The sequence below is a fragment of the Pundamilia nyererei genome, unplaced genomic scaffold, assembly GCF_000239375.1.
Source record: "Pundamilia nyererei isolate P.nyererei 1_Seehausen unplaced genomic scaffold, PunNye1.0 scaffold00078, whole genome shotgun sequence".
NCBI classification, from domain to species: domain Eukaryota; kingdom Metazoa; phylum Chordata; class Actinopteri; order Cichliformes; family Cichlidae; genus Pundamilia; species Pundamilia nyererei.
Window position 1 is genome coordinate 2,682,466 of NW_005187479.1, and position 13,928 is coordinate 2,696,393.

Below are 13,928 nucleotides of genomic sequence, written 5' to 3' on the forward strand. Positions count from 1 at the left end.
TATCTATGTATGTGCCAAAGTGGCCCACACACTCTTTGTCTATACTTTCAGGTCTGACTTGCTTACAAGAGTTTTTCCAGCATTCTTCACACGCACATGGTAAAATCTTGTATCACATAATAAAACGTGTGAACACACAGCTGAACAATGAAGAGGGACCACTGCATGTAACACCTGATATGTGCCTCTGCTTCCCAAGTGGGAGGACAGGAGAGAGAAAACTGAGATAAGATGAAATCTGTGAGTTATTACTTGACAATTGGCTGTGAAGGACACCCTACTTCTTGCCCTGCGGGTGTTATTATTGTCTAAAAATGTGACTTTGTCTGAGATTTCAAAGTGGTTGCAATAATGTTGCAAGCTTTCAGATAAATATATTTTCCCCCTTTTTATGGCTAACTCAAATATCTACATTACATTGGTTGGTAGTGCGCAATGTGTTTGTCTATACATTTATAGTATAAATTGGCAGTTATTATACAGTTGTTTCTAGACCCCTGGCTCTTCCCAAATGCTATACAATCACATTTGATTTCTTCTGTAAGTACAGACCCTGCTGGTAAATGTCACAATGTGACAGGCACAAAGTCTGGTCACAACAATCCTACCCTTAGGGGCCTCAGTGCTGTCACTTCCTCTCAAGTGCGTAGACTACACTGCAGTTGATAGTGAACAGAAAGAAGACCAGATTTCAGTGATTTTATGTCTATTGCACTATTTCCGTAAATTTCAAACAGAGAAAAAAAAAAACCCTTAATGTTATAACAGCGGGATGTGGCATATAAATAGTCTCTATGATCGGTACCAGTTTAGTCTCATGACCTGTTCTGTGAACTTGTAAAAGAAAAGATTGAATTGAACTAGTTTTTTCTAAAAAAAATTTAAGACAGGTGATTTATTAAGAATGATGATATCAGGATGAGATAGGTGTGCCAATCCAAGCTACACATATTTAAAATTTCCTTTCAGGCCATTTCCTGGTTCCAGTAAAGACAATGATGATCTCTGACAAAACAGGCAAATGTTACCCTTTGTCCTAATGGATAAGATGAAACTGTATGCCAAGGGCAAGCATGGGATCAGCTCATTGACCCAACTCAGTAAGATCTGCAGCAAAAACAGGGATGTCATTTAGGGTGCATAAGCATGGCCACATGGCAGCAAAGATGGGGAAGATGATCGAGATTAAAAGGATGACACTACAAGAAGGCAAGCGGCTATCTGCTATCCCACAGGTCAACGTGAACAATGGTGAGGATGCAAGGAAATCAGCCACAGCCAAATACTAGAGATGCTTTGGTGACAATGGGCTTTTACTTCTGCATGAGAAGAATTTATGTTACGTTTTAGTAATTGGAGTTGAAATGTGCTTGTTGCTGACACATTTCAATCTCTATATAACATCCCCCCCCCAAAAAAAACAAACACTCAGAGCTATTACATGTGTTTATTTCATTATTATTAGTTTTATTTGTTCTTTTATTTGTTTTTGTTTTTGTTTTTTGTTTGTTTGTTTGTTTGTTTTTACAAAATTTAACATTTTAATTCTTCCAGATGTTTTCCTGAGTATAATAGAAACAATGAGTGTTTCACAAATGTTATTTGGAATGGAAAACACTCATCATTAATAATCTTTTAGTGGCTTATTCATATATTTATACAACATTAGAGTCTCTTTCTGAGGGTAAATACCAAAAGAGTCACTGTCTCTGACAAAATGAGTATATGAAGCCCTCTTGTGGTCTACACGTGATCTGGCCAATCACTCAGAACACTCACTAGAATTTAATTGAATTTGCTTGTCTCTTGTGCCAAAACATTCACATTTCTCCTATTGCAGTCCTACATTTAATTCTGTAACACTTAAAGTGCCCTAAAATGTAGTCATTATTAATTACATCCGAAAGTACTCACCAAAACTGATAACCTGAGTTATACCTGTCCTGTGAAATCACATGATTTTTAAATGCAGCTTTGAAATATACAATCATAAACATGCTGGACTATTTAAAACATAGATTTCTAAAACTACAAGCCACCTTAAATTTTCAATACGGTGGTTGCATTATACCATGTGATGTGTAGATGAAGGCTGAAATGGTTCCAAATATCCATCAAATAAAACTCAGGCCAGGACAGACACCAATGTGGGATTTTTAATTGGCTCTTGTGAGACATTATGATCATATCAGAAAGCATTTATCAAGAGAGTATTTATCTTGTCTAATGAAACATCTGCAGGCTGGACACTATGTATAGGAGTTTTCATGCAAATCTTATATTCATTGTTCCACAAGCTGTTATCTTCTGGGTGCAAGATAAGAACTTGTGCATGCAAGAACATTTGCATTTTTAAAAGTAATGATCATGCTTAACTTCCCCATACATACACACAAATGTGCACAGAAGATGATGACACTGTTCTGACAAGAAAACAAGTCTTTTGGTATGAAATGTGGAAAGGAAAGAAGGAAATGTGCGTTTGTGTTGCACAAGATGTACTCTCAAGAAATGCTTGTTTGTTTGTTTATGTTTTTATCAAACCCTGATAGGGGTTTCTAGAATTAGATTACATATTAATCATGAAAACACTTCTTTGTTTAAGAAACCCTGGATGACTGAAGCACAAGTGAAGGTAGATAAGTGATCGGTGTTACCAAAAATGACATTTTCGCAACGCCGTGCTTAAATGTAGCACCAAGCTCGCTCTCGCCGGCTGTCCAATCAGAATCCAAGAAGCTGGAGCATGTGTGTCGCTCGGGCGTGCGGATTGAAGCGAATACGCGTGAGCGACGCGCCTGGCGAGATTCCGCTCATATAGAGGTAAGACTGCTGAAACAGTCAGTAAGCAAAGATTTGTCATTAATTTTAGCATATGTTTCCATGTTGGAGTATTACTTTTGCAGCCGGAGTTATCTAATGAGCCCGGCGGACCGCCGGTAAACTGTCTTCACGGTACTTTTGTCTGACTCTGGTGTTTTTAATTCACGCGCGAGCTAGCCGAAGCTAGGTGGTATTAGCTTGTCAATGCGGTCGGTAGTGGCTAGCTGTTGTACCGTTATCCGTCGAGATACATAATGGAATTGTACAGCACTGCTGCTCTGCCTCCCCATTCTGATTGTCTTCAGCCAACTGGCGACAGTCTAAAATAGTAACCCTTACACTTTGTCCTCGCCCAAGCATTGTTCTTAGCACGTTGGCTGGTAGTTTCTTGCTAGCTAGCTGGCTAACCCGGTTAGCTGCTGTCAGATCTTTGGCACGCCCATACTAAGTGATTACACCTATGTGTTTGTACGTGAGGTGATGTTAGCGTCCACTTTCATTAGATGTTGCCCAGAGGTTCCCTGATGGCCGTAACCAGCGCTGGTCATTTTACACTTGTTGAAAATGGAGAGATGCTAACTTTGGTTGACATAGCTTAGCCCAGCTGCTGTTAGCATGTCAATGCGTCATCGGCCTGCGCTTGCTCAACACTGCTGTTGCTGTAGATCGGTGAAAGTTAGCTCAGCTGGTCTGCCTGTCACTCTTCTGCATCGGTTTTAATTATAAGCCTTCAGCGCAGGTTATTTTTGGCAGTTCAGTAGCTTCTCTAATTTACAAGGACTCACTGATGAGATACAATTGACAGTATTCATCATTCACTTTGGTGTTACTTCCATAAGTTACTTACTCACTTTAATTGCTGACGATGATTACATGGCTTATATAATCTCATATACTTCTAAACAGAGGGAGGAGCTGACACTTGGTCATGGAAGCCAATAAAGGTAAAAAAATTTTTTATATTTTTCCCACTGGCCACGTTAAAGTAATGCATCTGATGAGATTTGTTTACTTGATTTGACTCTGTACCTGTTGGTTGTTAAAGGTATGTATGTTTAGTAAGTTTTTCCATTACTCAATGGAAAAAAAAAAGTCTTAATGCCAGCTCTTCCAGCAATTATTACTTCAAATATGCAATTTGTTGGCAAATTGTTAGAAAAAGTTGTGAAAAATGAAATCGGATCCTCATTATGCATATTACAAATGTCCTTTTCATGAGCTTTTTCCAAATCAGCACTCCACTGAGATTTCCCCTTTGAAGATCTAAAATGATCTTCTAATGGGATCTAATGTAGGGCATTGTTGTCATTGTTTGACCTCTGTACTGCCTTTATTACCATTGACTATAACATTTCTCTTAACGGGCTTAAGGTTTTGGCTAATAATAAAAATACATTTTATTTGAAAGTGCCTTTCAAAACACTCAAGGTCGCTGTACACAGTAGAATAAAAGCAACATAAAAGCAAGAAGTTTGCTTCTTGCTTTTACATAAAAGCAAGAAGTTTCATAAAAGCATAAGACATAAACAAATAAAATAGGAGAGTGGAGAGGTTGGCTCTCTCTCTCTGGCTGTCTGTGGACTTTTTTAAGCTGTTACTATAAAACCATATCAAACATGGTTTTATATTGCTAGTAACTGCTTTATTCCAAGACAAGGGCTAGGGATGTTAACTAGTCCATTATTTCACAGTATTTGTTGATTGTTGTTTTATTGATTGGTTTACCTTATATTGTATACAACAAGGTTACAATTGGCTAAATATTAAAGTAATATTACATGTAATTACATTTAATACACATTTTTGTTATCACAGTTTTGAGATGAACATCTCTACTAATGTTGTATGCTGGTTTGGCAGGTAAAGGGGATCAAGGGATGCAAAATCCAAGTGGGCAGGTGGACAGACCTGTCAGCTTCCACTTCTTGGAAAGGTCAGTGCAACTGAACTGTGATTCGATTACGTTTTTAGATATGCTGAAAATGAAAACACTCATGATTACAATTTATTGTTCACATCATTGAGCGTTGTAGATGTCAATTCAAGAGAATTGCAACTTTTAAAACATTAAGGCTAATGTAACTAAATAATTCTTGAAGATTTATTTCCCCCTTGCATTGACCTTTGTGTGGCACAGAACATATCTCATTGACATTTTTCTTGGCATTTGACACTAAGGAGCCAAAAGTTTGCAAATTACTTAAATTTCCATTTGGACAGCATGCTCAAAAATGCAGAATCACTAATGTAAAATCATATGAAATTATTCAGTACAGTGAACTAGTCTGCTGATATGCATGGCATAAAACAAAACCTTTCACATGTACAACAAAGCGAGTTTTTGGATTGTTGGCTTGCTCCAGTCAGCAGATGAATTTAATAACTGACACTATTGAGTAATTTCCTACAGCTGATAGGTTTTTTTAATTTTTTATTTTTTATGCAGTACATATAAATAAAATCCCTGTTTAATCTCCTAAAAACAAAAACATGATTTAGTTTGTTGTAGACTCTCAACAAATGTTTAGGATTACATTTTTTCTTGTAAGACATTTTCCTTCATCATTTTCTAATGACCCTTTGTTATGTTTCTCTTCCCTTATAGCATGCTTCCCAAAGCAGTGAAGAGGCGAGTGCATGCCTTGAAAAGACTACAGGTGCAATGTGCTAACATAGAGGCTAAATTCTATGAGGAGGTTCATGAGCTTGAGAGGAAATATGCTGCTCTCTATCAGCCACTGTTTGACAAGGTACAACAGATTTTGTTTTTATTAACACATTTCCTTAAAGTTATTTTACGTAACACTAGGCAGATATTTTCGTTTACTCTTTATGTGTTAATGCAAACAGAGTAAATGCTAGCTTTAAATATAAAACTGAACAAATCTGTAAGGATCACTTGTGGTGTTTCCTATACGAATGGGTGTTTAAGTATGTCTCTGGCCTAATCAGAGGTCAGCAAGGCTGCATCCATTGTGCTAAATTGAAAACTGCTGCACCAAGTAGTCGACTGTCCTTTGTCAGTCAAGGCTATTTCCAGAGATAGGGACAAGAAGTCTGCCATTCTTAATCACACTGGAGACTGGCAGCTGTAATCCTGCTGCACCTGTCCTGTGTGCATGTCGTGTGAGTGTGTGTCAGTCTCTCTCTCAAATGGTGTTGGTGTCAGTCTGCAAGCTGAAAATAATCCACGCTTGCCAAATTAACGTTTGCCTGCATAGTTATATTTCATCAATATATTGAAAATTCTGTTAAAAATGTTTAACTTCACCATAATGTCTATCACAGAGACGAGATATCGTCACAGGAACAGTGGAACCCACAGATGAGGAGTGTGAGTGGCAGAGTGACAGAGACGAAGAGGAGGAGCTAGCTGTAAGTACAAATTTGATTTTCCTTTAGAACCTGATACCACATTTTAATGTAATCCTGCTGCAGTGTGAACTGTCTGATAATTTGGTAATAAATCATGATCTTAGTTCGACTAAATATAGATTTTTGTGAACAGTGAGTGTTGATTATCGCTCTGTCAACTCCTTACAGGAGGAAGTAAAGGAAAAAGCTGCTATTGAGGATGCAAAGAAAGAGGAAGCCACACCAGAAGAAGACCCAAAAGGCATCCCTGAGTTTTGGCTCACTATATTCAAGAGTGTGGACATGCTTAGTGACATGCTACAGGTACATTTCAGTGACTGATGATCCTCTTCTCCCTTTTCACTTACTTTATGAATAGTACTTGACTTGTCTGTTAATCTCGTGACAGGAGCATGATGAGCCCATCCTAAAACACCTGAAAGATATTCAAGTCAAGTTTTCTGAGCCTGGAGAGCCAATGGTCAGTGTCTGCCAGTGACTGTAATTAAGGTCGATTATCATTAGTTACTTGGGCAAGATTTAAGTCGTTGTGTTAAATTATCCTTTTGTTCCTTCTTTCTTAGAGTTTTACATTAGGGTTCCACTTTGAGCCCAATGGTTACTTCAACAATGCAGTTCTCACTAAGGTCTACAAGATGAAGTCAGAGCCTGATCCCTCAGATCCTTTCTCATTTGAAGGACCAGAGATCATTGACTGTGAGGGGTGAGAACCAGAGCTTAATACATATGCTTGTCAAACTGTGGTAAACATGTGATGTTAAGTTTTAACTCAGAAATAGATGTGTGGTTTGTGCAGTATTTATTTATTTTTTTTGTATTTTCTATATAAATCTGTTTCTGCATCCCACATATCATCCTCTTCTTAGCAGGCCTTCCAACTTCTGCCTTTTTCTTGCATATTTGCTTTTTGCCGCCTCTCACTTTTTTATACTTCCTCTCTCTAGCTGTCAGATAGATTGGCACAAGGGGAAGGACGTGACAGTGAAAACCATTAAGAAGAAGCAGAAGCATAAAGGGCGTGGCACTGTCCGCACTGTTACCAAACAGGTCCCCAATGACTCCTTCTTCAACTTCTTTAATCCTGTTAAAGGTGAGAGCACACAGACACGCATAATGTTTGGGATTTCTCAGGAACTCTCAAAGATACTTCTCTCTTTAAATAAAAAAAAAAAAACCCCAAAAAACCACAAGTTGAGAACTGTGTACAGATCTGCCAAACCTCCTCTCAGAAATTTGCTTATGTTGCAAGAAATGGGTACACTTAATGGGCTGGTAGCATCTGTTTACATGCAGGTAGTTTAAAAATATGTAAGCACATAATATGAGCTGTTAATCATGTATTCAATTAAAGTGAACAGCAGGTGGCAGCAGAATCCCTTTTTGAAATTGTTCAGACAGTGCCATGAGTAGGTGTATCAGTCAGTGTAGCTGTTGCTGCTGTTAATTAGTCAGCTTTGGGACTTTTATAAACTTTGGTTTTACCATTATTTTCCAGCTTGAAAGGCTTGTTACTGTGATGCTAAACAGTGACTTTAATGACTGATAAAGAGATAATTAAAAATTTTAGGTTTAAGGTAACCACCACCTTTTAATGACATCATGTAGTTTATTGATGTTATTATTTATAACTAATTTTAACAGAGCTGGCACTCTGGGTTCTTTAAACAATATTAACTGTATTCCGAGTACCATAGGTTCTTTTTTAAGGCATTTAGCTTGCTGAGTTTAAATTAATTTGGTGTTAATTTAATTTAAATGAACAAATCAAACCATTCTGATATTAGGCAACCTTATTGAAACAGTTGCCTCATTTAAAAACGAGGCAGGTCAGTTTCAGTTGAATAAACATCAGGTGAATAATAAAGTGTCAGCTAGGCAAATCTTGAAAAAAATCTTGATATTCTTATTCAAAAGATCGTTAAGTCAGGGCAGGATACACCTTCAATGACTGTGTCGTCTTTCCTGTATAGACAGCTTACCTGGCTGTCTGACATGCCCGGACTTATTCTGACTTTGAGGAGGTGACCTGATTACTCGTTGGCTGCACCAATGTTTGCCCTACTGGTTCAGTCATAGTCTTGGTGTATGACTAGTGGATATAAATACCTCCTTGTCAAGTGTGCTTGGGTGTGCAGCTCTTTGGCCAGAATGGCCATTAGTAGATAGGCTATCATTCAAAGCTCATGTGAACATGCACAAATGCTGCATGTGACTTACCTGCTGTGCACCTCATTGACATATCAAGATTTTGATTTCTTGAAAATTTTTATTGGTAAATAGTTGCCAGAGAAAATGTTGGCTTTTGACTATACATGTAGTTTTTCATGTCATAAATACAACTTTTAATATAAAGCTTGATATCTCCATCTGCCCTAAGAGGAAGCTTATTCTCAGTAGTTACACTGTTGTTTTGTGTGTGCGTGCGCGTGTGTGTGGGACTTCTTTATAAGCAGACCTGAACTATGCCAAGTGTCATGAATATAGTGCTGCAGCTATTAATTATTTTAGTAATCAAGTAATTTATTGAGTAATTGGATAAGAAGTACTTTTGTCTCATTAATGAGCAATAATAAATATTATAATAAAGAGATAAAGCACAGGTCAATAAGAACAACTAAACCCTTTGATTGTATACATGCTATACAGAAATTTTATTTTTTAAAGAAAAATAAATAGAAAAAATATATAAATAATCTCAAACAGTCCAAGTAGGGCTGCGCGATATGACCAAAATCTCATATGCCGATATAAGACATTTATCGTCCTGACAATGATATAAATCATAAAAATGTAATATTTTCTGTGGATTTCTCGCTGTGTTAAACAGATGGTGGTGGATGGAACAGCTACAAAGTTTGCCTTTCTTCACATCAGAGTTTGTTGATCAGGTGCTTTGATGAAGGACTCCTGCTAGCTTTTTTTTCCTAGTACTGCTTTTAATGGTGATCACAGAAACGCCGCTGCTGTTTTGGACGCTGGAAACACATTTTCTTTTGCTCACCCTATGCATTAAACAAAACATCGAAGGAAAGAATTTGTGTCAAATTTGTTATAATCAAATTACTTGATGATTCATTGCAGCCCTACATGCATAGTCTTATATACCAAAAATACTGTTGCGCTTAAATCGCATGCTTCACTAAAAATCTCTGGATAAATTTCTATTTTCCTTCCAAGACTAGCACTGCTAGTTGTAAATCTTAAAGTGTAAGACTGTTGGGGTTCTGCTGTTAAACTTGTAAAAAATCATCTGTCATGTAAACATGATAATATTGACCTGACAGGTACAAAACTTGCAAATAATAATGTACTATAAAACTTGACCACTCAGATGTACATAACACTGACCAGTGTGGGCACAGCCTCATAAGTGTAACGTCTCAGTTTCCTCTAATACAGAATTGTTCAAAGAACAGGAAGGATCAGATGATGTCGCTTTTAGTCAGCGTGGTGGAGCACAAGTGTTTGCTCATGGGCTGTCACTTCCTGTGTATGATAACCTCGCTTTGTGATGTCATTGATAACCTACTGGGTCTTCATACCTTATGTGAAATTCAGCTAATCCCATAAATCTTTCCATTGATATTGGCCTTTGTTTTAATGAATCTTATTTTTACCCTCTCGTCCCGTTTAAATCCTTTCTGTCATCGCTTTGATTCAGTGTGTTAATATACATTTTTTTTCTTTGCAGCTCCACCAGATGGAGAAATGGTGAGTATAATGTTGCTGAAATGTTCTTCATAAAGGCATTATTGCACCATTTCTTAGGTATTACATTCTGTTCAATCTGTCAGATTTGTGTGATAACGCTCTATTCTATTCTTGTTTTATAGGATGAAGACTCTGAGTTCACCCTAGCCACAGACTTTGAGATTGGTCATTTCTTCCGTGAAAGAATAGTTCCCAGAGCAGTGCTGTATTTCACTGGAGAGGCCCTGGAAGATGACGAGAGCGTGAGTTTTTGCCTCAGACGCATGCACTTTCATACACGACCATATAAAAAAACTGAAGCCACAAGTTGGATATTTGCAGACTGACTTTGATGCTTTGGTTTTTTTCCCCTTCTTTGTTTTTGTAGTTTGAAGAGGAGGAGCTGGAGGAGGGAGAAGAGGAGGTAATTATTTGTTCACTGACAAACACTTGAAATCTTAAGAAATGCCCCTGACTTTCACACAGGGATTAAAGTGTACCACCTCAAAACATTTAAATGATACTAGTTACTATAAATGTGACATTTTCTTAAGTATTTCTTGCATGTTTAAGTGTCATTTTTCTGTTTGTGTCTAAGGAACAAGATGAGGAAGGCGATGACGATGATGATGAGGGAGACTTTGATCCCAAGGTCGGTTTGCACCCTACACTTCCTTCCCTATCATTGTAAATTATCACAATTTGAACCGTTAGGTCCTCAAAAGTTTAATTTAGTAAGTCAAAGTTTTGATATATCCCATAAGTTTGGCATATGGATGGTAAAATGTTTTGTCAGTGGTAGAAACAAGCTTATGTGTGGGATTTGCACCAGCTTGATCACTGTTATGTTCATGTAAAGTAGTGTCGTTTACTCTGTTCTTAATGAGGGTCCGCAAACTCCTGCAGGATTAAAGGAACCTCTAATTTTGTGCCTCCAATTTGTAATGCACACAATAGCAAAGCTATTCTTATTATGTTTTTAGCATTTTTACTAAGTGAAGAAAGCAGAGTTCTTTGGATCCTTTTTCCATCTGTAGCTGTGTTGCAGTCCTGCTGAGAGTTACTTTAGCAGAGTGTCAATGTCCTGTTATGTAAACAGTCGCCTTAAAAAAACAATATGACAGTTCCTTGACTTTGGTTTCTAATTTTCTCTTGTAAATGCACAGGCTGCACAAACCTGACTGTCAGGATTTGGCTTCAATTTCAAGCCCTAACAATCTCAATGTTGTTAGACTGCTTTGGGGAAGCTCTGGTTATATAGGAGACACTGGTTATATATTTTATCACCAGAGCCTCAAGATCTCAATATTTCAAGTAGCTGTTTTAGGAGACCATTACTTTCTCTTGAGTCATCTGTTCACTGCAGTGCAGTTGTATAATGTCCTGTGCTGGAAAACTACTGATTGTGTGACCTGTTCATACAGGTTACGTCTCATTTCTTTCAGGCTATCGGATTTAAATTTTAAAAAAAATATCACGTGATAACAGATGGTCACTATACTCCATACTTCCTCCATCACACTGGACTATCACATAAACAATGTGTCCTGAAAACATGTATTTAGTTGGTTGTTAGTAGTGTTATTTTTATAAATTTGTCTTTAAATTTTATCTTTTTTCCCATTCCCGGATACCACCTCATCACCCATTGTTTTTTGCTTCATGGTGCTCATTAATAGCAATGTTTCACTGCTTTTTTGTCATTTATTTTTTTAATGTAATGTTTTAACTTCATACTGTTGTCTCTCCCTCCCCTGGATTACCCCCTCTCCCTTACAGGCATAATCAAACATTCTCACCCCATGCATTTCTAGGTAAGGGAGAAATTAGGATGGCGTCCCACATACATCACACTCGCTCGTCCAGTGGCTTTGGTTTATTCTTGCTTTCCTTTTCTTCTTTACCTCTTTAATTTTTGTTAACATTCCCACCTCTTTAGGACCCCCAGTTTACATATTGAGTAGATCGCTTCTGTTCTTAGTCATGCTGGTTTCCATCTATTTACATTTCTTGCTTTAGACCCATTCCAGGTTTCTAACAATCCTCCCTTTGCTGTACCAAACAAGGTGCTTTCTTTCTTGAGCAGTTGCTTTCTAGCTAGCTGATGTTGAGCAGTTTCATTGCCTGTCTCGTTTCATTTTTTTTCTTTTTCGTCTTTGTTCCTTGCAGAAAGAACAGCCCCAGCCGGCTGAGTGCAAACAGCAGTAACCTTGGTGATCAGGGGAGGTGGAGACCTGCTGTCCATCAAATCAGTTGTTAACCAATCAGCAAGTCCTACTACTTGTACAGGCTCCGCCTTTTTACAAACTCTTACCTGAACGCAATAGAACGCAAACCAAACTGCGTTTTTTACTATGTGCATGACTTCTTTTTCTTTTGTCTTGCGCCCACCTCGTCCCGTTTATTTGGCTTCATTTCAGCCCAAAGCATAAAGTGACTTGACTCTATGTAAATTGCCATGGTATCATATAGGAACAGTTGTCTTTAATAATGTGGAGTAGGTTACTACTGCAAAACTCAGAGCATTATTAGATGAAAGAGTTTAAAAATAAGCAAAAAAGGATTGGATCCCAAACTTTAGTTTTCATGGAAATCGGTCAGTTACTCAGGGTTTTTTAAACACCAACACGATGTGAGTTTACCAGGAAACTGCTGAACAAGTTTGACTTAATCTTTCACTGGGGTTGTTATCATTTGTTTAGTGTTTTTTAAGAGACATACAATTTAATTTACTTTTTTTAAATGTTCATTGTCATGTCATTGGACTATTTATTCTGGTGTCATGCAGCTATATGATACGGTGCATTTTGGGGAACGCTTTAGGCCCATCTGCAGTTATAGGCTCAAAGCTTATTTGAGCATAGCAGGTTAACAAAACGTGAATACTGCCAATTTTTTTTGTTTGTTTTGTTGTCGTTTATTTTTTGTTTTTGTTTTTGTTTTTTAAAACATGTTCAGACTGAAGATTCATGTTCTGCATTGATAGTGCTCTCTTCTGTTCGGATGTAGTGGAGTAAACAAGCATTTACACTGAGCACACTAACTACAATCACGAGACAAGCATGTGGTTATATATTTCCATTTTCTTCAGTCACCCCTGAAATGCTCCTTGCTCTTGTTTTAACAGCTTGGTGAGAGTACTTTTTTAAATTACAATGTTTGACATGAAAGACAAAACTTGAAAGAATCTTGAATTTCCCCCCAGCCCAGGCCTCACATCCAGTCTGAATATTCTCCTCACAAATGACAGAGTTAAGCAGTGGCCAATCCCTAGGCTTTTTGTGGCTGTTTTATAAGATGGCACCTCTGGTATGTATCTTACGCTAAACAAGTGTCATTTAGAGTCAGCGTTGGGACACAAAGTGTGGATAAAATGTAAATCCTGTTGCCAAGAAGCCAAAATGAAAGACGCTGTTCTGGTTCATTAAATTGTTTGCCAATTGTCGTTAACACAGTGTAATCTAATTCAGCATTTAAAGTTGTTTCAGAATATATAAGTATTTGTTATTGTCTACTTATTGAATCAGTAGAAAGTGGGAAAACAAATGGGAGAAGGTGCCAATGTATTTTATATACTTCACTGGGATTTTGGCCATTTGTTTTGGGCGCTTGTGCCTGATGACTGATCATCAAAGGACTTGACAGCAAAATATTATCCACCCCTCTCTCCCTCTTTTTAAAAAAGATTGTTGATCTTGTTAGACAGATCTCAGAGCCACGGTTGACATCTTCAGATCTACTGCATTGGACCGTGTGCTAGCAATGGCCTTAACTGGTTCTTATTCACAATTTGTTACTTGCGTAATATTTCTTTTCAATTTGTACAGTTAGTTAAAATATTCTATTAAAGTTGTGCGACATGGAAATGCAAATTCGTTGTCCTTTGTGTGTTTGTGTTTTGTGTTGGTTTAGCCAGGAACACAGGTAACCCACTTTTTTTTATTTTGTCTAGGAATTAAGAGGATCAGGTGCTGATAATCAAATGCACTTTGAGTTATAAGCAAGTGTTTGGGGGTTTGCTCATGTGGAAGATTGTGATG

General features: G+C 37.6%; 1 protein-coding gene across 3 annotated transcripts; it reads left to right on the forward strand.

Annotated features, from left to right (window-relative positions):
• Nucleotides 1-2,709: 2,709 nt before the first annotated feature.
• nap1l4a (nucleosome assembly protein 1-like 4a) lies at nt 2,710-13,760 on the forward strand. 3 transcript variants are annotated; one of them, XM_005737712.1, is made up of 15 exons: nt 2,710-2,823; nt 3,730-3,767; nt 4,684-4,756; nt 5,429-5,573; nt 6,112-6,198; nt 6,367-6,501; nt 6,587-6,658; nt 6,762-6,901; nt 7,143-7,288; nt 9,890-9,909; nt 10,032-10,151; nt 10,277-10,312; nt 10,487-10,540; nt 11,668-11,702; nt 12,058-13,760. In XM_005737712.1, the coding sequence occupies exons 2-14, from the start codon at nt 3,752-3,754 to the stop codon at nt 11,671-11,673; spliced, it is 1,050 nt and encodes a 349-aa protein (XP_005737769.1). In that variant the 5' UTR covers nt 2,710-2,823; nt 3,730-3,751; the 3' UTR covers nt 11,674-11,702; nt 12,058-13,760. The 3 variants fall into 3 exon arrangements, with proteins under 3 accessions (XP_005737769.1, XP_005737766.1, XP_005737767.1); XM_005737709.1 differs by lacking the exon at nt 11,668-11,702; XM_005737710.1 differs by lacking the exon at nt 11,668-11,702 and having other exon boundaries at nt 2,821-2,844.
• The last annotated feature ends 168 nt before the right edge of the window (nt 13,761-13,928 follow it).

What these genes read in the sequence shown, in the direction of transcription:
- nap1l4a (XM_005737709.1), top strand. An exon ending in AGCTTCCACTTCTTGGAAAG is followed by an intron (nt 4,757 to 5,428) that starts GTCAGTGCAACT and finishes CTTCCCTTATAG; the next exon opens with CATGCTTCCCAAAGCAGTGA. An exon ending in CCCTGGAAGATGACGAGAGC is followed by an intron (nt 10,152 to 10,276) that starts GTGAGTTTTTGC and finishes TTGTTTTTGTAG; the next exon opens with TTTGAAGAGGAGGAGCTGGA.